This window comes from Colias eurytheme, chromosome 17 (assembly GCF_061535395.1).
Source record: "Colias eurytheme isolate Ceu_HAF_F1 chromosome 17, ilColEury1 Martin Lab GWU primary, whole genome shotgun sequence".
NCBI classification, from domain to species: domain Eukaryota; kingdom Metazoa; phylum Arthropoda; class Insecta; order Lepidoptera; family Pieridae; genus Colias; species Colias eurytheme.
Window position 1 is genome coordinate 3924430 of NC_142996.1, and position 24722 is coordinate 3949151.

The window sequence follows — 24722 nt, forward strand, 5'->3', positions numbered from 1 at the left end:
TCGCCTCGATATTGCCGTGTGGCCACACACTGCTCTACTCGCGCGATTAATCGCGACGCTCTTCACTAGGGATGGGTCGTCGACGTATTTTTCATCAACGAGACTAGATAGTTAAATGTCGTTCATCAACTAGTCATTCAACTAGTTAAAATCTTCGACTAGTCCATGTGTAAAATAAATAACTATTATTAAATAAATTCTTAAAACAATAAATTCTAATCTCAATTTAAAAACAATTAATAAATATTTATGCTTTCTTACAAAAATTATACTCCCAAAAAAAGTATTACTAAAAAACTTATTATCGTTTGTTTTTATAGTTTAAATTCAAAACATTGGTCTTGTTAACCAAAAATATTTTTTTTAAAAAACTTCAAAGAAAAGAATTTATTCTTATCAATAAGACTGTTTAGCCGTTGAATTCAACTAGTGCATTGGTGAGCGATGGACTAGTCGAATCGTTGAGTGTACATATAGACGGTTAATTTAACTAGTCCGTTGATTCCATGACGCCCATCCCTAATTCGCACTCGTATTGCCGGTCCTTTGACTCGCGCGCAAAAGCCGACAGCAGTGAGCAGGACGATGAGCACGACGAGTGGCATGACGAGTAACGTGGCCACACTACGTCCCTGCCTACTTCCCTCGTCACTTCCCATACCACTCGTCGAGTCGTGTGGCTGGGGTATTATATAAACATGATGAATATAGTATTTGTCATTTATATACAGTATATTATATTCTGTTGAATCTTTGTTCATGTAATTTCTTAAACATTTAAAAATTAAATGATTTATTTTTACAAAAAATGTTTGCATTTAATAATCTGCTGAAACACTTGGCATAAACGACTTAGGTATTAATTCCTTATAACTTTTTCTACTGTTGTGCATTATCAAATTAAAATATATCAACTTCCTTTCACAAACAGTGAATGGAACAATTTACCAAATGCGGTGTTTCCGAACAATTACAACATTGGGACTTTCAAGAAAAGACTTTGTGTTTTTTATAGTCAAAAGTAGCCACCGTTCAACATCATGTAGCACACCTGTCTCTGCTTACTCTGACAAAAAAGGGTATGATGTGTAAAAGATAAGTATTGTAAAAATGTTTTTATTTACTTAGACTTATATTATACTTAACTTATGACTTAACATTACTCCTGTGCAATAAACGGATTAGGTATTGCTTCCATGCCATCCATGGGACAGATAAGTACTATAGACGTACCTCGGCACACAACAAGCCCCAATGCCCTTGTATCATCCAGCAATTTGTAGGGATCATCAGGATCTAGAAAATAAACACTTGGTTTTACTTATTTCTCTAAACACAAACAAATACTATATGACAGACCATTAGGTAGAAGAGTACATTGTATATTGCTATCTATATTGTTCTTACATATGAAGGTTAAAACTTAACATTTCTTATGATGGACTAAATTGTATTATATACACATATACACAGTTTTTAAAGAATTTTCTTATAGAATGAGTAATACAGACAGTATAATATGTACCTATATGAACAAACAACTTTGTGAAAGAACTTACCTCTCAAATATTCTGTAGTGTTGTCCAAAACTAAATTTAATAAAGGATCGTAGCCTTTTAATATGCCTGCTGCTTCCCGACCACCGGCAAATTTAACTCTTATACTTTTTTCTAAGTATTTACTTAAATCGAGAATGGACTCTTTCCTACGTTTCTCCTTATTATCTCCCGCTCCTTGTGCACTCTGTTATAAGTAAAAACAAACAAATAAGCATTAAATTAAACAAATTTAAACACCTAAAGCATTACAAAAATAAGAGAAGCGTTAATCCAAACCTTCGTTTTTTCTCCTCCTTCTTTAGAAGCCATTTCAAAATCCTATTTTAATTTTTAACTGATTACTAACTCTAAAATATATTTTAATAATTTGTATTGAAATATAATGATGTATTAATCGAATAAAAACTTTGTTTTGAAGTTTTGAGGTTATTAATGTTGACATGACATTGATATTTAATTGACCACCACAGAGTACAAATCCGTACTTATATATTACGATACAAAGTTTTTAGAGACTCTGTAGTTTTATTAGACAATGGCGGTCCTTGACTGACAATTGACATTGATTAGTCTTCTAAAATGACAACAAATCAATTTTTATTTGTGAAAAATAAAAAGTGTAAATAGAACCAAAATATTACAATACTACATAATAAATTCATTTTTTCCTATGTTTATTTTCAATTTGAGTTAGACTCTGACTACCTGTAGCCAAAGTGCGTATCTACTTTACAGCTTCGTACAATATCAATAAAACTAGTTCACCGAAGTAGGTGTTAACAAATGGGTAATGTATTTAATTAAAGCGTTGCCTTCAACGTAGCAATTTCAATGCGCTCATCGGTGAGCTATATACTATCACACGCCCCTGGAGAGTCGGTGATGTCGCACCCTGACTACTCGCAGCAAATCCAACATCACGCCTGCTTGTTGGTACTTGTTAAGGGTATTGGGGGCGTCTTGAAGAATTTCAATAAACTTTGGGAGCGTATCCAAAAAGTAAATAACATAAAAGTTACAGGTATGAACTTACCATTGTTCTATTTTTTGAAGAATAAATATAAAATTCTAAAAATGAACTAAATGTTTACCTATGTCTTTTAGACTCCAATGGACAAGTAAGAGATATCTGGGTAAGATATGTGCGCGATTATCCAGTCGAAAATAATGATTGGGGAGATTTTCAGACTCATAGGTATGCTTTAAATTAAAAATTTGTTCTCATATGAGCAAAAGACAAAATAACACCTGATATCTTCAATTAATTATTCACATAATATCACTTATATCTTTTTCAGGCGACTCCTCGGTTTAATAACATTGAGTAAGTTCACAAACCAAATAGAGCTCAATGAAGTATGTAGAGTACATGAATCCCTTAAAGTGAAGTACTCCAATACTCTTTATGACTCCCGGGCTTTTATGTTTGGGCCCGGCAGCAACTTGAAGAAACCTGAGCAAGAACCTGAAACTTATAGTGCTACAGAAGATGATAAATCATATAAGGAAAAGTGCAGCATTAGTGATAAGTATGTTTTTGTACAAGTTGAGGGTTAGTTTTTTTTTTTAATAAAATGATTGTTATAATGTCTAATTTATGACTAATATTACCTGAATATCTACTAAAAGTTCTCTTCGTACACACTGTAAAATTTTAATAATTAATCTTAATATATATAAGTCTCGTGTCACAATGTTTGTCCTCAATGGACGCCTAAACCACTTAACTGATTATAATAAAATTCGCACACCATGTGCAGTTCGATCCAACTTGAGAGATAGGATAGGTTTTATCCCGGAAATCCCTCGGGAACAAGAACTATGCGGGTTTTTCTTTGAAAACGCGGGCAAAGCCGCGGGCGGAAAGCTAGTTTGATATAAATTGATTGTTATAATGATTAATATAACAATCATATCATTATGTAAATTGAGGGTAGTTTTTTTTTAAATATAAAATGATTGTTATAATGATTAATATTACCCGAATAACTACCCAAAGTTCTCTTGGTACTCACTATAAAATTTTAATAATTGTTAAAATTAATATTAACATAAAACAACAAAGTTTTGAATACATAATTTAAATAAAACATTAACAACAAAGTTTTAATTTTTCAAATGTTCCCATTAGTTCACATTTCAATATATGTATCTTTGATATCATGCATTTTAACATTTAATATCTCTATTATTTACAGATCAATTCCAGGTGAGCAAGCAGACAGCCTATCGTCCACTGATAGTTTCCCTCGATCATCGTCATCTGCTTCATGCAGTGTACTTGAAGAGCACTTCACAACCCCATCAAACTTTAAAACCCATGCAATGTTCTATGGAGAAAACGACTCGGTATTAGACCTGGAACAGCATGTAGCTGATTTGATCAATTCATTGTTCTGGGTGGTGGAGTCCAAAAGACTGGAGAGGTCTAAGGAAAAACTGGAGAAGGTTTCTTTGTTGCTTGCGCCATTTGAGAAAAGAGATTTTGTTGGTGAGTTGGGAATGTTTTTATTATCACAAATGCCTTACTACCCTGATAATAGATGATATTATATGGATATGCTACTGGGTATTTGCCATGCTTATTAAGGCTGCAGTCTAGCAAAATTGCGTTTTCAACAAGTTATTTGACAATTTTTTCCCGGCTAATGAAATGATAAACTGAATTTTTTTTTCTTGTTTATCAATTAGTGTTATATACGCAATGCGCGTGAATTTTTTCACATTTATAAAGTTACTTTATTTTACCTTAATCAGGCCTTCAAGATAAGTCTCTTTCTCCCAAAGACATTTCGAGCTAAGTTTGTGCACTCACTACGTTGCAACCGATTACAATTTACACAATCTGATCAGCACATTATTATCCTTATATAGTCGTTATTAAAAACTGCTGAATACAATTGCCGAAAAACTTATGATTTTCTTAATTAGAACGTTATAAATTCATTAAATTTCCCATTTTTTGCCTTACAAAATCTATTGATAAATACTGCTAAAAGTTATTTTTTCCATTAATTTATTCGAGTTGGTTGAAGACCAATGAGTATTAATCCTTTAAAAAATTTTTTTTTGAATTTTGATAATTCTTTAAATATTAAAAAAATATTTAAAATAATTAGGAAAAATCCTAGCGAATTTCTTTAGTCGCGCTCCTTGGGCCGGAGCGTTCTGACGTGTGCTCTACGCTCGATTTTCCTTCATACCGAAGTGAAAGTTGCTCTACTTCATTAAATTTAATATTTTTGTTAATTGATTATTTTTATCTTAGTTTTGTGCAAATATTCGTATTTTTAAACATTTGATTTCGATATGGAAAATAAACGAAAAAAATACGCGTGTAACTACTAGAAAAAAAATTATCTTCGAACATAAAGTTAATGAAACCAAATAGATTGCAAAGGTGATTGGCAACAATTTCTTTATTTTCTTTAAAACTAAAGTAAGCTCATAAATTTTCTTATACCTAATATAATTTTTTTGAAGTTCCAAAAATGTTTATTTTTCGTTTGAGAAATACGAAATATAATATAAACTTGTATTGAGAACTTGAACTTCCCAAGTTCATCCGGGAAATCCCCATACGGGGAAAATGATTTGTTTACTCCAAAATTGATCCGAGGTGTTTTAATTTTTTCTTCTAGTCATTTTCAACGTAGCGGCATGTTGTTTGATTATTAATTTTGTAACTTAAATACAGGATGTTGGTTTTATATTCTGATCTTACAGACGCGCTGACAAATTTAGTCCGCCATTTCTAGTTTAGTCTACCAACTCTAAGTACCAATATTAAAACGAATGGATTATCATCACATCATCAAAACTCAGATGTAATGGAAGATCACAATAACATAGAAAATTCAGTGGGTGTTGAGAACTAAACAAACAGAAGTAACAGAGACGCGAAGAATAAAAAAAGAGGACGAAAACGATAATTCGTTGATGCTTTCCCTTTTCGACGTATTGTTAGGGTACATCACCAATCTGCAAAAAACAAAACTGATGATTCCCAATTGCTGATTAAAAATGAAAAACAAATAATCGACAACAGTGGTGAAAAATTGCTGATCACAATGAAACATCCTTCAGTGGTAGCAGATTTACTCATTTAAAATGTATCGGTGAACAGCGTAAAGGAGAGGAGGACAGGAAAACATTATGAATGTGGATGGTGGATTGTATACAGGGTGTAATCGATAAGTATGTGCAGGCGATTATGACGTTATTATTGCAGGTACCAAAAAACTTAAAACTGATATCGAAATTACTTTACCTAATGAGCAAAATGACAATAATAACTTTTTAAAAGTATAACGAGAAATATCTAAAAAATTTACTTTATACACTCCCATATCAAAAAGGGAAAATGGGACTAGTAGAAGTTAAATGTCTAATTCCGGCAAAAGACATGAATGCGGAAGATGCGGTTAAAAAAAAATTTAATATTTGAAATACAATGCAAAAAATAACACTTTTGTCATAGATAAGAATCATGACTATTTTTTCCAAATTCAGGGACAACTAAACGTTGCAGAAGCAGAAGTCTGCTTATTTGCTGTTTGGACTGGAGTGAATCATTCGTTAAAAATAGAATATATAAAAAAGTATGTAACGTTTTGGCAAAATAAAATGATGGACCATTATCAAGATTTTACATAAATTGCCTACTGTCAGAATTGATTGATTCAAGACTTCAGCATTCGATGCCATCAAGGACCCATCCTATATCATTCAAGCGATTGAAAAAAAAGAGATAAATCCAGTGCAACCGATAAAGCATCAGAATGCTAGCAAAAGATTTATTAGGTTTATAAATATAAATCTATATATTATACATAATATAATAAATCTGTAGAAGACGCGAAGACTGACATACGCGCGGACGGAGTCGCGGGCGGAAGCTAGTCAGAAATAAATATCTTTTGTTTTCATTTGCGTATTTTTCTATTTTATAATTTTTTAACACAAACATTACATTTTTTTTATTATATACAAAATTTGTTTATCCGTTTTATTAGTTAAACTGAACAACTTTCACTAAGAAACTTAGGTCGAAAAAAATGTATAGAGTTATGCATTTTGTATGGAAAGCTTATTTTTTTTTTATATTTCGTCCAAATTTCTTTGTAAGAGTTGATCAGTTATATAAACATGAAGTTGAAGATATCAATAGAAAGTATTCGCAAATCTTGTGTACTGATAAAAAAAATCACCCGGTGTAATTTTCACGAAAATTGTTTCAAATAATTGTCATTTTTGGTACTTATTACGAATATTACATTATACGAATGATTTAATTTTTAAAAATTAAGTGGAGCAACTTTCCCTTAGTACATTTGTATTATTTACATATAGGATGACAGGATGCATTTGTTTGCACTACTAGACCAAGCCCTTAAGGCAGATTGCAGGTTTAGAGGAGAATGAAAAAAAAAAAATTAGAGATATATTTACAATTTTTATCTACAATTTGAATGTGCTTATACTTGTCAAATATCATTCCAATTTATAAAGAACTAGATTTCCGCCCGCGGCTTCGCCCGCGTTTTCAAAGGAAAACCCGCATAGTTCCCGTTCCCGTGGGATTTCCGGGATAAAACCTATCCTATGTGTTAATCCAAGTTACGTGAAAGAGTAACAAACATCCATACATCCATACTTACAAACTTTCGAATTTATAATAGTATTAAGATATTAAGATCATTCATATATATTTAAGTCAAATAATAAAAACATTGCAACCTTTGAAAACATTAGTGGATAAAATTTTAGTTCTTTTGTTCATTTCTATGTATATTTTTAGGTCTTGATATGGAATCACGAAGTAATAAAAGGAGATGTATGGGAAGAGTAACAAAGAACTTAGCAGATCTTACATTACAAGCAGGCTTAGTTGCAGAGTCACTAAATTTGTACCATTCAGCTGCAGAAATATTGAAATCTGTAAATGATTGGCTATGGCTGGCTGCAGCTAAAGAAGGTAAAGTAAAATATTTATTATTTTTTTTAAATACTCGCCTTTCACATTGTTATGTGCCTGATGACAATTTATTACATACTAGCGGTCCGCCCCGGCTTTGCCCGTGGTACATGTTTCGCAATAAAAAGTAACCTATGTCCTTTCTCGGGTATCAAAATATCTCCATACCAAATTTCATGCAAATTGGTTCAGTAGTTTAGCCGTGATTGAGTAACAGACAGAGTTACTTTCGCATTTATAATATTAGTATGGATTCTAGTGAAAAGTGTGAAAGTGAAGTCCCATGTCCCCTAGTAGGGTAAGGGGCAGATGCATTATACATCTGTTTCACTGATCGATTTTCTTTAGGAACAAGTAGGTGATCACTGATCAGCCTTCTGTGTCCTGCCAGACCGAGACATTTTTTTTCTTCGTCTCCACCGGGAATCGAACCCAGGACCCCACGGTTCTACGCTCACGCGTCAACCACTGTACCAAGGAGGCGGTCTTCACATATTCTAGTAATTCCTGATGAAATTGTAATATAAAGTATTTTAAGGTCACTGCGCCGCATCCGCTATTCTTATATATCCGAACCTACGGAACTCAGCACCACTACAGCGCAATGCGAGTCTTCAAGAAAATTCACCCTTCAAAATGAAATCACTATCGCTCTATCAAACAAATGATCCATTTAAGAAATTTAAAACGAGTTCTTCACCGCTTAAGTCTAAAGTGTCCAGTCCAGTTAATCTGCCCGGTGAATTGAGTCCATCGTCGTCAGAAAGTTTGGAAACATCATCTAGACAGTCGGAATCTGAAAATGCTGATACAGAATCTTTAGCATCGACCAGTGAAATTGAGTATCAAAGCCAAAGATCATTCTTAACTCCAGACTTGCCTTCGATTCCGAGACAACCGCAATCACAACTACATAACCAGAACCTTCTCAATGGTGAAGCTATTGCCGAAAAATATCGTATAGCGATAATACATTATAGCAAATATCAAAATGCTGGTATTGTTGAGACAGAGGCGTGTTTCAAAGCCGCCAGAATAGCTGTGGAGCAAAATAACTGTTTGACTGCATCGGGTTTCTTGCAAAATGTTATGTTTATTAACCTAACTTTGAGTGAACAGGAGAAAATACAGAGATTTGATACTCTTGCTGAGTTGTATAAAGAAATTGGTAAGTAAGAATGTGATTAACCGTAAAAGCCTTTATTTTTAATTTGACAATGAGCTAATTAATGTTTGGTTCTATTTTTATTAAGAGCTAAATTGTTATTGCATGTATTGTTATATATCATTCATGATGTGTTTCTTAAATAACCTTTTCTGAACTTGAACACTTAGCAACGAATTTAATCACAAAATATTTCTATGCTAGTTGCCGCAACAGAAAAATTCTGATATTATTATTATTATTATTTTTTGTAAGTACAAACATGATTAATTGTCTTGTAGGATTTCTTCGCAAGGCCGCATTTTGTCAGCGCTTGGCGGCCTCTCGTCACGTGTGCGCGAACAATCCAAACCCAGATTGGCAGCGATGTTACTTTCTATTGTTGCATAGCTTTCCGGGACACAAGCTTAGCTTAGACCCTAATTATGTTATACAACATCAAGTTGGTAAGTCTCTATATTCATTGCATTAGTAGTTGTATATTTTAAATTTTTAACCCTAACATAAATTTGTAAAAAAAAATTATACCTCGTAATAATATGTATACAGGGTATAACAGATGTATACTATAATAATTTATGGAACATACAGCTATTCAGACATTGATTGTGTAAAAAATAAGACGGAACGCAATTTTTTATTTGATAAATTTTTATAACGTGTGTACTCCTTAATGACAACACGCCGACCCACATTTTTCTATTTTTATTTATTACTAGATTTCCGCCCGCGGCTTCGCCCGCGTTTGCAAAGGAAAACCCGCATAGTTCCCGTTCCCGTGGGATTTCCGGGATTAAAACTAACCTATGTGTTAATCCAAGTTACCCTCTATATGTGTGCTAAATTTCATTGTAATCGGTTCAGTAGTTTTTACGTGAAAGAGTAACAAACATCCATACCTCCATACATCCATACATCCATACATCCTTACAAACTTTCGCCTTTATAATATGTATTAGATTTAAGCTGCCTCGCTGCCTGTATCTAGTACTCATACGTGTCTCGTGTCACGTACGAAAAAAACGGTATTAAAGTTCATAAACTAAACAGTAAACGGTCATAAACTATGTACTCTTGAGTTATCGACCGTTAAATTTAGCGATATATTGGTTGGCCAGGTTGGCCAGCCCTGCAGATCCAGATGCTCCAGGAGGTGGTGGTGGCGGCGCGGCGCATGGGGCACCCCGCGCTGGCCACGCGCCACATGACCTTCCTGCTGCAGGCCATGTGGCCGCACCTGCGCGCTAACGAGCAGCGCGAGCTCGCCATACAGCTGCAGGTCCGCTCCAACTGACACACTCTGTTCCCCCAATTAAATGACCTTCCTGCTGCAGGCCATGTGGCCGCACCTGCGCGCTAACGAGCAGCGCGAGCTCGCCATACAGCTGCAGGTCCGTTCCAACTGACACACTCTGTTCCCCCAATTAAATGACCTTCCTGCTGCAGGCCATGTGGCCGCACCTGCGCGCTAACGAGCAGCGCGAGCTCGCCATACAGCTGCAGGTCCGTTCCAACTGACACACAATTTCCCCAATTAAAATAGCTCAAGGCATGCGTCATCAAATTTCAGTAGTACAACGACTAGCACTATCTTAAATCTAAATCGACTTTTAACCCATTGAGCCCCGAACGGCCCGATTGGTCCACGACATAATAGATTTTCTATTGTGTCTGTGATTCCGGGGCCTGAGTTATTAAGAAGAGAAAGAAATTTTATACAGTATTGTTTACTTTGTCAAATTTTCCCAACAAACTGCATTACTGCAACAAACGGCTTGTCTCAAATGTCTGTAGCTTTTAAGGTACCCATTTGTTGTAACACATACCTATTTAATTAATTTGCCCGACCTCACCGCTTTAAATAAATAAATAAAATTCATTTATTTCAGGCCACATAGCCCATATAGTATTAGTAAAATCTTATCCTAGTGTTAGTATTACAAATTACAATTACCTATCAATATTTATTCCTACAGCCTAATTTACAAAGCCAATTTTAGCTAATAACTTTATCATAATGATAGTTTAAAAAAACTAAAAAACACGCTTTTTATAGAAAACCGAACTAAAAAATAGAAAATTTTATCAAATTAGTGTATTGTCATCGGTCCTCAATAAATCTACAAAGTTTGAACGAAATCTGGCCGTTTAAATTGGGTCAAAATCGCGCCCAAAGAAGTCGGTTACAAACAAACAAACATACAGGTGAAGCTAATATAAAGCGTGTAAAAATAGTTTAATACCTTTACTTAGACGCTATTTTTATGTAGGCTCTATCCGCGCAATGCGAAGGTGGTCCAGTACCACTCGTACTGGAGACGGGTGAGGTGATCCCGCCCGCGAACCTCACGCGCGTGCCGCACTGCTCGCACTTCGCCCCTCGGGCTCTGCCCCCCGCTAGAACACCGCACCTGATCAAATCCAAGCCCCAACAAGGACCTTTTATATTCACTCCGATACATTTTGGCAGTTTGGATAGAAAGGCGAGGAAGGATGAAGGGAAGATGGGTAAGTTAGTGAAGATATTTAAAACAATAATCTGGTTAATGGTTTTTAACTTCTAGTGGTATTTTTTTTGTTCAAAATGATTATAAGACATATCAACGAAATTACAAAACTTTGAATATTTGCTTCATTAATACTGTTCCAATTATTTACATTTATGTTTAATTGAATGCTTCAGGACGTTAAAAAAAATTCTCAATTAGATATAAGAAAAGTTTAACCAAAATATTTATAAAACTCCTGCAATATTTTTGCACCTTATAATGTGATAATATTTTTTTAGAATACCTATGGGTAGAAGACGATATATGCGAAGTACAATTAAAATTGACAAATCCGTTACCTTTCGAACTGAAAGTATCTAACATGCGTCTCCTCACTTCGGGCATAGTGTTCGAATCGATACCAGAAACAATAATTCTACCACCAGACTCTCCTACAACCGTTAATCTTCACGGTACTCCCAAAGAAATAGGAGAATTACAGATTTTAGGCTATTCCACACATACATTGGGAATAAAGTCTAATTGTAGGCTTAAAAGTATGCCAATGCCTAACAAATTTCCCGCGTCTTTTACTATCGAAGTGATTCCCAGTCTGCCCACAATTACTATTGAAACTGTAGTTGCTCTTTCTGGAAACGTTTTGTCTAATATGGAAACTTCTGGAAGCGTCACTAATGTATCCCTTTATAATGGAGAGAGCACTGAATGCGCTATCAAGATAACCAATACGAGTAATGTGCCTATTGAGTACTTGGATTTGTCTATACAGGTATGATTTACATTTTACTCTATTTGACAATATATTAAAAAAATACTTTATAAGGAGTTCTGCAATGATTTCATTAGGAGATGTTTTATTGCGATAGGTTTGCAATTTATAAATATCGTATTAAATATTAACCCATTGAGCCCCGAACGGCCCGATCGGTCCACGACACAATAGATTTTCTATTGTGTCTGTGATTCCGGGTTCCGGGGATTATAATTATTGGTTTAAATTACAATTATAAATACATAAAAAAAAATGTTGTGTGGTTTTATGCAACCACGGTAAAAGTGAAACTGTTCGAACGGTTCCGAACACTGCTTTGTGTAGCGCATGTCGCGTGACGGTCTGACGGCTGCCGAGTAGGTATACCTACTCGGCAGCCGCGATACACGCGACATGCGCTACACAGACCAAAAAGTTTGAGACGATGTAATAAAAGTTTCACTTTTAAATACTACTTATCCTTTATTTTCATACTGTGAAAAACATCTTTTTAAAATAATTCGAATATGTGACTAAGTGACTATGAATTTATTTTAATTTTCCACCCAACATCATTTATTATTAAGAACATTAAAATTTCAGTCAAACATGGACAGCACGCTGCAAAGCAAAGTGTTCCAATGGTCGAATGACGACCTCCAATCGCAACTGCCGATCCAGCCCAATGATACAACAACTATAACAATGAAACTATACGGGGAAGCGGATTTCCTTGATCTAGGCGGTTGTGATCTATTCCCCAACAGTTTGTCGAACTATCCCTCTAGAGTGGGATCGCCCGTGCCTAATGCGCACACGTCGTTACCAACTCAAAGCTCCAACCCACAGAATTCTTTGAGCAGCGGACTTATGAATAGGACTTCGGGGAGTTTTAGGTGAGATTTTTTATATGCAATTTTAAAAAATATCTTCTTTATCTTTATTTTTTATGGAAATATAATTATCACCACAGAAGATAAGAATGCTTTCTTTTGAAAATTATAATAATTCAGGATGAATATAATAATTCAGGATGAAATTCAAATTTTGAAGTTTCACCCGCGTGGCTCCGCTCCTGTTGGTCTTAGCGTAATGATATAAAGCCTCGATAAATGGGCTATCTAACACCGAAAAAGAAAGTTTTGTAATATAAGTATGGATTACACTTAAACATTGTTTATTGTTTCTGAAATGCTGTATTTGCATATTTTATTTAAGATCTACAAATTCGCAAACAACGAGTTGGTCTGCGCCTATATCGGTGATGCCACCTTCGAGAGGGCGACAAATCGAGGCACAGGTAAATATTTTCTGAGTACCCTATTTTGAGTTTATTGAAATGAAATTGAAAAAAATGAAAAAATATTTATTTCAGCTAAAACACAATAACAATAGAAATTTATTTATATAAGAATTTGCAGTACGTTATTAATTATTATACATCTATAAGTTTTAACTATAGCTCCCACACTAAGAGAACTTGTGTCGTGGGAGCTAATTATACATAAACACAATTTAATTTTTACTATAGTCAATATATTACCCTTATTCATAAATTAAATTTAATCTATTATAATAATTGTTGTGACTGACCTTTTGGCTTAGTTGGTAGTGACCCTGTCTTCCAAGCCAGAGGTCGTGGGTTCGATTCCCACCCGGGGCAAATATTTGTGTGATGAACATAGATATTTTTGCTCTGTGTCTTGGTGTTAATTATCGATATAAGTATTTATTTAAAATTATATATCTTTATAAGCCGTCTGGTTTCCATAACACATAGACCGGGAGATACTGACACAAAATTTCGAGTCATTTGTAACAGGATGGCGGTTCTACAGGGGTCTTAGTACGCAATGACAAAAAGAAAAACGATGGCGTGAACGCTGGTACCGGCGTCTTAGTCGCGTGGGCGTTAGTCGAACTCGTCGGAAAATAGCGAAAGTCAAACGATTTGTAACAGTATGGCACTTATTTTTCCTGTAAGTTTGAGGATCAACAAATATAAATACAAAATTTCAAAGATCTAAGTGTTGGAAATCTTCACTTATATAAATTAATAATAAATTAAGTTTTCAAGTATAACAGCACTTTTTCCCCCTACTAGAAGTATGGCAAATATAATAATGGTCACATTTTATCAAATACTCACCAAAAATCCAAATGCAAAACTGGTACAAAAAGTTTGGCGAAATAAAAATTTTTTGCAGATTTTCGGCGGTATGGCGACCATTTGGAATCGTCCGAAAAGTATGGCATGGCGATTTTCGTAAATGGCTGCACGACGATAGTTACCTGTGCAAAAGTTAGCCTGGTACAAATGGTTGAATGATTGTTTTATTTAAATCAACACATTCGCGTCGGTATGGCGGGCTGTAAGTCACACCGGAAAAGTATGGCATGACACTACCGCCTACTACTTTTTTATGGGCTATCGGTAAATTCTAAAATTTTTGTGTTACAAATCGTTTGACTTTCGCTATTTTTCCGACGAGTTCGACAAACGCCCACGCGACTAAGCCACCGGTACAAGCGTTCACACCATCATTTTTCTTTTTGTCATTGCGTACTAAGACCCCTGTAGAACCGCCATCCTTGTTACAAATGACTCGAAATTTTGTGTCAGTATCTCCCGGTCTAACAAGATCAGATCGTGCCGTGTGTCAAAATTGTCCAGAAATATTTATAAAATACTAGCTGTGTCCTGCGGTTTTACCTGCAGTGCTCCGCTCCTGTTGTTCATAACGTGATGTTTTTTTTTTTTTTTTTTTTTTTAAAGGCACCCGCCATCACAGGGTGTTCGCGCCACCTCTGGAATATTGTCCAGAGACGTTATTTTCATTTTTTTTTTATTTATTTACAATCACAATTTATATCCACATAATAAATTAAAAATAGAATTATTACAAAATAAAAATATTACAAATACAAAATTAAATATTAAAATACTGGTAAATAAAATAAATAAAATAAATTCTACAACAATTGAAACTATCCCTAATATCACAGAATCACATCACACCCCATTATTTCGCTTATTGACTACTTCTACAATATATTTACAATATTTAAAGAAAGTATCCCTAAACTTATCCCCCAGGGCGGAAGGTAGATTCTCACCCGTCATCGCCATGCCTAATTTTTGTTCAATAGCATATCTATTGCTTGCAAAAATAGGGCACTCGAGTAACAGGTGAGGAACCGTCTCCTCTACTCCGGGCTGACATAGACACGACGGATTCTCCTTCAGCTTGAATCTGTTCAAGTAGAAGGCGAATCCGCCGTGACCAGTCAGTACTTGTGTGATGTGGTGTGTGATGTCTATTTTTCCGACTACTTTGTATGCAGCAGCAGCGCTTGGGAAAAAGAGCTTCGTGACTCCGGCCGTTCCTCCTACTTCGTATCTCCTATCCCATTCGCCAATCGTATCCTGTCTCAAGATACGCTTGACGAATGAAACAGGACACAGATCGTAATCCGGTTTCCTCCTCAACCCCAGAGCGGCCCCCTTGGCTAACTCGTCTGCCCGTTCGTTCCCCTTCAGCCCTGCGTGCGCCTTGATCCAAAACAGGGAGACCTCCCGCCTCTGCGATGCAGCTTTTCGGAGGGCCGCCCGTGTTTGCACAGCCAGGGGATGAGGGGAACTCAGGGTGACCGCCTGGAGCGCCGATCTGGAGTCGCTGAGGACACCGACCTTTGCCGCTCCACTCTTGCAGGCTATATCTACTGCTCTTTTGAGCGCAAGGAGCTCAGCCTGATAGACGGTACAATACGGCGACAACGCAAGCTTGATGGCCTTTGTCTCGATCGCACCTTCCCATACAGAAAGGGCGGCTCCGACTCGACCCTCAATCTTGCTGCCGTCCGTATAGATCCTATGGACGTGGCTGTCAACCACGTCGGCATAGGTGCCCTCATCTACCAAGACGAACCCCAGCTCTACCTGCTCTGCCGGATGTGGGTCCTCAATCGCGGGTGCCATTCGTTCCACCTCCCTGTCCCTCATCACCGCCGGGTGCGACACGCCCCTCTTGATCTCATAAAGCCTCGAAGCTTCGAGTATTCTGAGATCAAGAGGGAGTATCCCAGCCAACAGCAACGCAGAGTTCAGAGAGACAGTCCGATATGCTTTGCAGATCTTCTGGGCAAAACCTCGTTGAACGGTGTTGAGCCTCTTTCGGACCCCCATCCTTTCCGCTGTGGGCGCCCACGCTGCTGATGCATACAAGATAGTCGGTTCTATAACGGCGATATATATGGTCTTAACTACTTGGGGGTTAAGCCCCCAACTTACTCTGGCTGCTCTCGCTAACAGCTTGTAGCGGGCGATTGCCTTCTTACAAACGCTCCCGACATGGTCGTTGAATGTCAGGCCGCCATCAATAATTAGGCCCAGTATCTTAATATTATCGTAATATTGGATGTCCACACTCCCCATTGTAAGTCGTGGCTTGTCATATTTTAGTTTTCGTGTCGAGAGCAGGGCACATGTCTTGTGTGGCGCGAATTTTAGCTTGTTTCTGACACCCCATTCGTCAATTTTTGCTAATATGCGGTTTGCCTTGACCTCTACTTCTAAACCCGTATCTCCATCGAACACTAACACTATGTCGTCGGCAAACGCCTGACAGAACACTTCCATCTCCTCTAACATCCACAGCAGGGGATCCAGCAAGAGGTCCCACAGGAGTGGTCCACCTATGGACCCCTGTACGCACCCCTTGTTGGTCTCCCTACTTACTTCCACACCTGCATACCTTACGTTCACTCCCCTTTCACTCAGGTAGCTGCTAATCACCCGCCTCATGTTCACCGGACACCCAACTTCGGCCAACCGCACCTTTATGGCTGGCCACCAGGCGCTGTCGAAAGCTCCCTCTATGTCCAGCGAAACCACAACAGAAACCTTCTTCTCCTCCCTCTTATCTCTGATATGGTTCACTAGTCTATAGAGGGCGTCTTCGGTGCTCCTCTGTGGCATGAAACCATACTGGTGGGGGCTTATTTTGGGCAGCAAGTAGAACCTGAGTCGGGCGACCAACATCTTTTCGAAGATTTTGCCGAGAACAGGTAAGAGACCAATCGGTCGATAGGCTTTCGGTACCCGGTATGATTCCCTGCCCGGCTTTCTCAGGACCACCACAGTCGCCCACTTCCACTGTTTGGGGAAGTAGGCGACAGTGAGGCACCTGTTCAACAGCGCAAGGAACCACTCCGGGTTACAATCTACAGCGTGCTTGCAGATGTCGGCCGTGAGGCCATCCGCCCCGGGGGCCTTCTTGGGATTGAAGGACCTAACGGCTCCCTTCAACTCCTCCATGATGAAAGGAGGATCGTCCGGACCCATCGGCGGTTCGGTGTCCAAGGACTCCGCCCGCCGGCGCGTCAGACGATGTTCCTCACTTTCACCACTCTCCGAGTCCACGGGGTAGAAAGTCTCCGCCAACAGTTCTGCAGAGCTTCGGGCGTCGAGGGTTTCACCGCCCCTCGTAAGAGACAGATCCTCCTCTCTCCTAGTGGCTCTGTTCAGCACTCTGTAGATGCCCTCCCAGACCCCCTCTCTATCCTGTTTCCGGCAAAACTCCTTCCAGCTCTCGCATTGCGCATCTTTCACAGCCTTTTCATACTTCTCCTTTTGTTCAAGATACAATCCAACAACGCGGTTTCTGCGAACAAGTGCTGCGTTTCGGATCCTGCGTCTCCTCGTGGCAACTTCCTTTTTCATCTGCGCGAGCTCATCATTCCACCACGACAAATTGAATTTTTGTGTGTGTTTTTTGGTCGGCATAGTGTTTCTGCATGTCTGTGTGATTGCTTGTGTGTAACTGTCTATTGCCTCGTCTATTTGTTGTGTGCTGTGTATTGTGTCTATGTCGTGTGTAGTCAATTGTCTGTCCGACATCAGCTGAGTCAGTTTCTCATGAAACTGAGTCCAGTTTGCCTTGCGTGTGTTAAATATGCGTGTAGTTCGTACTATGTTCGTGCCTGTGGATTTCTGTTGTCTGATGCCGAATGATATGCCGTTGTGGTCCGAGCTCGTGAGACCCTCCTCTACTCTCCAGTTGCCCACTCGGTTCAGCAGATCGTCGGAGCACGCTGTCACATCCACGTAGCTGGAGAATCTTTTCCCCCCTCTCACGGTGTCGAATGTTGGGATGTCCCCGGTGTTGAGTATGTGCATACCCATTGCTTCCAGTACAGCAGACATATCCCTACCTCGCTGGTCTTCCTTGTCGCCACCCCACCACGGGCTCTTTGCGTTCGCGTCACCTCCCAGGACCATCTTATTGGAACCCAACTCTCTTCCTATCCGCATAAGATGGTCCAGGTAGGGCCCTATTGGCTTGTCAGGTTCGAAGTAGAAGGACACTACAATCATCTCCCAGGCTTTGGTTCTGAGGGTGGCCACAACAATATTGTTGTTGCTAAGGCGTGCATGTAGTTCGACGTCCAGTGAGTCATCGAGTACCACTACAGACGCCTTAACTACTCCACCTCCTTCCCCATCGCACTGAAAGATCCTCACTCCATTGTATGTCCCCATACTCCGAGCCCCACCTACGTAGGGCTCTTGTAGTAACGCTGCACAAGCCTTACGCTTGGTGGCCTCGAGCAATAGCTCTTTAGTGGCGATTTGACTCCGCTGGAGGTTGGCCTGTAATATTTGGTACTGGAAGTACATAACGTGATGTTATAGCCTTCCTCGATAAATGGGCTATTTAAAACCGAAAGAATTTTTCAAATCGGACCAGTAGTTCCTGAGATAAGCGCGTTCAAGCCAACAAATAAACAAACCCTTCAGCTTTATTATATAAGTATAGATTTATAAAAAATTGTAGATATTAATAAGATACGCGGGCGGTGCGGGCGCAGAACACTGCCGCCAGTCCACACTGCAGGTGAATTTGGAACTATTGCCCAGTGTGTCCATCACGCATTGGGATGTGATGCCTGCTGAAATGTAAGTTATTTGTGGTGCTTTTTTTAAAAATAATGCCTGACATTTATTTAAAGTTGATAATAAATATTTATTAAAGTGCACAGTTAAAGTGACAATTTTTGAAGTTAAGAACATTTGACACACCAGTCGCTGCTGTCGTTTTCTGAAATATTTCATTTCATTCAGATAGTTAATGTTATTAATCCTTTACAATTACATATTTAACTGACTTTTGTGTTGTTAATTTTATTAAACAAAAATGTTTTGAACACACTTTAAGTCAGGGATCTGTCACTTTTATAGTTGTCTATGTGAAATACGACAAAACCAGATTAAAGAGAACCCGCGCTTAAAATTAAGAGGAGGCTCTCTAAATTTTATGTGAATTTGCATTAATATTCTGAAACAGTCACACATACAATCAAAATGGAACTTTAGTATAATATGATTTATTGGGTCTTTTTCGTTCCATGTTCACTCACTTACGTAATTGTAACATTTTCGCTCGATTCATATTTTAATTAAAAATTATGTCTTTTTTAAGGATTATTACATTTTTAAAAGATTTACTTGGACTTTATGTCTAAAATAAATGTTAACAGTAAAAAAATATAGTTTTACATACGTAGTATATTATTATTAGTCTGTGGTTTTACTATCCAATCCCAAGATAATTTTTCTCTAGATCAATTATTACTTTAGTTATAAATGAAATAAAAGAATTGAGACTTACGAGATTTAGTTACGAAATCGAACGCGATCAAAGAGCGCACGCGAAATTCAACTTTATTACGGCTGTGTTAGCGTCTAGCACCGCGTAGCGGTCTAACCGGTCTCTCAGTGCCAGAAATTATGTTAGAGAGCCTCCCCTTAAACCCTGTCTAAGGGTTTTTGTAGTATAAAAATAGTTTGGAAAATCCAAAAGTGCACGCCTCATAATTTTTTTTTAATAATTATTTATTAATTATTATTTTTGTTTATTTAATAACAATTAAACCACATCGAATCAGACCCTGAAAAATGAAAGGGTTCTATTCCTGAGCATACTCAAGCGTAAGAGAAAAAAAAAAGACTCGATTAGTAAAGTATTTCGGTCGCTATCGTGTTAACAAGAAAATCCTCCGCACATACAGACACACGGACGTCCAAGACAGAACTTTTTTAAACTGTTTTTTAACTAGTTTAAATAACAAAAATGACATCAAAAATATCATGAACGTTAAAAATAGTGTTTTTTCTTAATATGTGTGTGTATGTATTATCTTACAAGTGCAATGTATGATACATAAAGACATTTTAAGTTTGAAAAATCAGATGTTTTGCGCGAAGCGACAGTAGTACCCACCTCAACGCTTCGCTTATGAGGCGTGCAACAGAGTTAGTTTTTTCCCATTCGATCTCGTTATTTAATCCTGAAACAAAATTGTATGCGCGCTACAATATAGACAATCTAAAATATGTACTTCTTCCTACCAGCTATAATTAAATTCACCGCCTCCTTGGTACAGTGGTTGACGCGTGAGCGTAGCACCGAGGGGTCCTGGGTTCGATTCCCGGTGGAGACGAAGAAAAAAAAATGTCTCGGTCTGGTAGGACACAGAATGCTGATCACCTACTTGTCCCTAAAAGACAATCAATCAGTGAAACAGATGTATAATGCATCTGCCCCTTACCCCACTAGGGGACATGGGACTTCACTTTGTTATAATTAAATTCAACAATACTCTTTCTTTATTACAGTCCAAGTCAACTATACCTTGTGCTAGATATAACGAATCTAACAACCGAAGAAATGGACCTGCATTACACGAACAACAAACACATTCTCATAGAAAGCAAGGAGTCTTGTCGAGTGCCCGTGCCACTTGATAGATGCCCTTTTAATTCTACACCTAAATCAGTTAATGAAGGTAAATAAAACTAATCTATCTATACTTTTTTAGAGCATGGAAAAAATATATCTTGAAGCGACATTCGAACACGATACGGCAAAGAGATGCGAGTTCGAATCCCGTATCGTGTCCGATTTTTTTCTATTCTTCAAAAAATATCATTCATTTGAATAATAATTTTTTTTTTTTATATAAAAATACCCCTAAAATTCTTAGAATATAACAAATGTTTCTTTCGTTATGTATCTTTATTATCAAATCTTAAAAAAATATCGTCGAAAAACAAAAAAAAAATCACATAACTCATTTCAAACACTACAATGCACAAACTTCTATCTTACAGATACGCTAGAATATTGTCGAAAAACAAAAAAAATTCACATACCTAACTTCAAACACTACAATCTTCTATCTTACAGATACGCTAGAATCAAAATCGATAAGCACTGGAACATCAAACAGTCTGGAACACATGTGCTCGGAACACATCACAAACAACGTGGAACTGCGGTGGAACATGTTGCAATCGAACATTTCGGGACGGGCCTCTGTTAAAGGCATTACTTTGTCGCAAGCCATGATTGATATTGTGAGGATGTCTCCGCTGAATTGGGGTTAGATTTTTTGTTTGTTACATGATCCTAATATTATAAAAAAAGACGGGTTGCACTCCGGGAGTGCCGGCAGAAGTGAAAACTTGATTATTAACGTTGAGCATGTTTGATATCCATCCGTTTTACGCTTTTTCGATCAGGCCACGTGTCCTGACGCGAGTTTTAGATTTTATACCCAACGCCGCTAAAGAAGTTTTCACTTCAAAAAATAAAAACATTACTGTTGGTGATGTGCTACTTTTATAAAGATCTCTGTTTTGTATATTTATATCCAAGACTTTGCAATGAAAGGCACACAAATAGTGCTAAAGGTTGACGTTTATGTACTGATTTGCATTCCATAAAACGGCAAACTTAGCTTGAACGAGTTGTATAAATAATAATAATTTATTATTCGATAATGACATTGTCTAGAATTTTGATTGTATCTATAGGTACTCATACTGACTATAGATTTTTTAGTTATAATTATCCTAATATACAGGGTTACTTGTAAAACACCAGCAACCTCGCAGGACAAGATAGCTAACATCATAAGTAACAACAGTTGTTCTACGACTTTTGGCATAACGCAATAAATTATTTTTAAATGATTTTTTAAACTTTTATTGTACTCTCCTAACATTTGTAAGTATATATTATATGTTCTATTCATTATCGGATGGACGAAGCGACGGCCCCTTCCCCCTCTCGTTCGCTTTTTGTTTACGTAATTTTTGGGAGGCGTAGAGTTTATAATATTGAAACGGAAAATTAAATGAATATTTATTTTTGTATGAAAATAAAATCTAACAAATTATCAAAAGTCGTAGAACAAATGTTGTTACTTATGATGTTAGCTATCTTGTCCTGCGAGGTTGCCGGTGTTTTACAAGTAACCCTGTGTAAGATATTTTATTGTATTTTATTTTGGTTTGCAGAAGTGAGTATAAATGATCAATACATAAAGCCGCAAGAGGAATTCAGTTGCAATGCAGGAGAATGTCTGTCTCTCGGAGTTGCCATTTGGAATAATCTAACGCGACCCCTTCACAAACTGTGCTTATCTGTGCAGTTCTTTCAAGATTATAATAACGGCGTGCATAATTATAAACTGGATAATTCTGTAGCAATGGCTGGGAATAATAAGTAAGTATGACATCCTATCCTATCCTATCCTGTCCTACTTCCTATTAATCTTCTTATATATAAAAATGAATCGCAAAATGTGTTGGTAAGCGCATAACTCGAGAACGGCTGAACCGATTTCGATAATTCTTTTTTTATTATATTCCTTGAAGTACGATGATGGTTCTTATGTAGAGAAAACGTAAATACTATGTACCACGGGCGAAGCCGGGGCGGACCGCTAGTAATATTATAAATGCGAAAGTTTGTGAGGATGTATGTGTATGTTTGTTACTCATACAGAAAATAATACTGAATCGATTACAATAAAATTTAGCACACATATAGAGGGTAACTTGGACACACAATAAAAACACATAGGATAAGTTTTATCCCGGAAATCCCACGGGAACGGGAACTACCCGGGTTTTTTTTAAACGCGGGTGAAGCCGCGGGTGGAAAGCTTGTAATAGTATATTGCTGTAATATGATTTGTAGATAATTAGATATAGTATGTTTTGTTTATGATATTCCAACCATAACTTATAAAACCCATTTTGCCTATATCGAAATTTTAATAATCCATACTAATATTATAAATGCGAAAGTAACTCTGTCTGTCTGTCTGTTACTCAATCACGCCTTAACTACTGAACCAATTTGCATGAAATTTGGTATAGAGATATTTTGATACCCGAGAAAGGACATAAGATAGGTTTTATCCCGGAAATCCTACGGGAACGGGTTTTTCTTTGAAAACGCAGGCGAAGCCGCGGGCGGAAAGCTAGTGTAGAATAAAGTATTTATGTAGAAGAAACAGTAAAAATCTGTTATTAATCGTATTATAATGTTGCTATTGTTTTCAGGGTAATATTAAAAACGCTAGAAGAAACAGCCAAAGCATACTACGAGTGTACAGTAGTATTTTTGACTCCTGGTGAATTTAAAATTGATATTCAATGTTCTACCACAGAACCGTTGACAGATGATACCACGGTTTTAAGAGATATCGAACAGCCGTCGATCATACCCTGTGGGGAAATAAGTCATGTATGGAGGTTCATACCCCATGTAGCTATAAGTGTTACTGATTAGATTGATATTTATGTATTTAAAGTTATAATAAATTATAATCTATAAAAGATTTTTTGTTTGATTTTTAATGACTGCGTAAGTAAATTATTTAAGAAAAGAAATTTGAAAATATTCATTATTCGTATTGATAAATGATACTGATAACACTGATACTGATACATAAAATATGTTGAGTCCGTATATTAGAAGTTGTTTCACGATACCTACACAATATAGAGTGGAAATTTTCGATGGGCCCTAGAAGGAAAGTACTTGAAATACAGAAGATAGCGAATTTTGCTGAAGGAAACATTCCATTATATTTAAAAGAAAATAGAACTACATTCAAAGATTTTCTAAAATTTAATTGCATCGAACTCGAACTAAGTAAAAATTAAACTATTGTAATTTTATGTTAGTTAGTTTGTGTTGTGTTAGTTTATGTTAGTCAAAGCAAATATATTTTGCGAAATAGGGGCTACTACCCTTTTGGGGCTAAAAAGTTTAAAGACGGGTTGAAACCCCGTAAAAGGGCTAATTCAGCCCGAAAGGTGGCCACACTGAGTATTTTGTACAGTGCGACACAAAAGAGATGAAAATAAATGAGGGCGCCACCGTCGCTCATATAGCAACACTGATACTGCGACGCAAGCGATCTTGATACTATAGAATAAAAATCCAAAAATCTATATATATAATCTAAAATAAATACCGCGATTTAAACCGTTATAATTGTTTCATTGTAGCAATAGTGTAAATTTAAGACAAAAATACATTAGTATTTTAATTGACCTACCTAGGTCAAATTTTACTTAAATGTATTTGGAATTAGTTATTTTATAAAAATCGGTCAAGTGCTTAGACTGCAGAGGCGCACATAGAATCAAACATACAAACAAACAAGCATACATGCAGCTCAAACACATTACCCTCTTTCTGGGTCCGTCGGGTAGAAAAAAACAAGGCGATTTGAAAACCACATATTTTTATTTTTTTTGTAGATAAATTTTGTACATTAATATAATTCATCAAAATCTAAATATTCTACTCCTTCAAAGGACTGATCATCACTCTGTTTCGAAGTACTGGCAAGAGGGTACGGGGCATCTTCAGTATCTGTAAATATGATACAGTAA

General features: G+C 37.0%; 2 protein-coding genes across 2 annotated transcripts; one reads left to right on the plus strand and one right to left on the minus strand.

Moving 5' to 3' along the window:
- Positions 1 to 1100: 1100 nt before the first annotated feature.
- On the minus strand, positions 1101 to 2008 carry LSm7 (U6 snRNA-associated Sm-like protein LSm7). The gene is made up of 3 exons (XM_090111802.1): positions 1836 to 2008; positions 1560 to 1743; positions 1101 to 1296 (listed from the first exon to the last, which is right to left on the minus strand). The coding sequence occupies exons 1-3, from the start codon at positions 1866 to 1868 to the stop codon at positions 1160 to 1162; spliced, it is 354 nt and encodes a 117-aa protein (XP_089967928.1). The 5' UTR covers positions 1869 to 2008; the 3' UTR covers positions 1101 to 1159.
- A 108-nt stretch (positions 2009 to 2116) lies between these two features.
- On the plus strand, positions 2117 to 23654 carry brun (trafficking protein particle complex subunit brun). The gene is made up of 17 exons (XM_090112066.1): positions 2117 to 2580; positions 2664 to 2754; positions 2858 to 3088; positions 3758 to 4050; positions 7360 to 7536; positions 8075 to 8704; positions 8983 to 9147; positions 9820 to 9980; positions 10972 to 11209; positions 11490 to 11980; positions 12566 to 12858; positions 13181 to 13262; positions 18799 to 18920; positions 20640 to 20809; positions 21211 to 21405; positions 22326 to 22533; positions 23379 to 23654. Exons 1-17 carry the CDS (start codon positions 2391 to 2393, stop codon positions 23605 to 23607), a joined length of 3966 nt encoding a protein of 1321 aa, XP_089968192.1. The 5' UTR covers positions 2117 to 2390; the 3' UTR covers positions 23608 to 23654.
- Positions 23655 to 24722: the final 1068 nt, after the last annotated feature.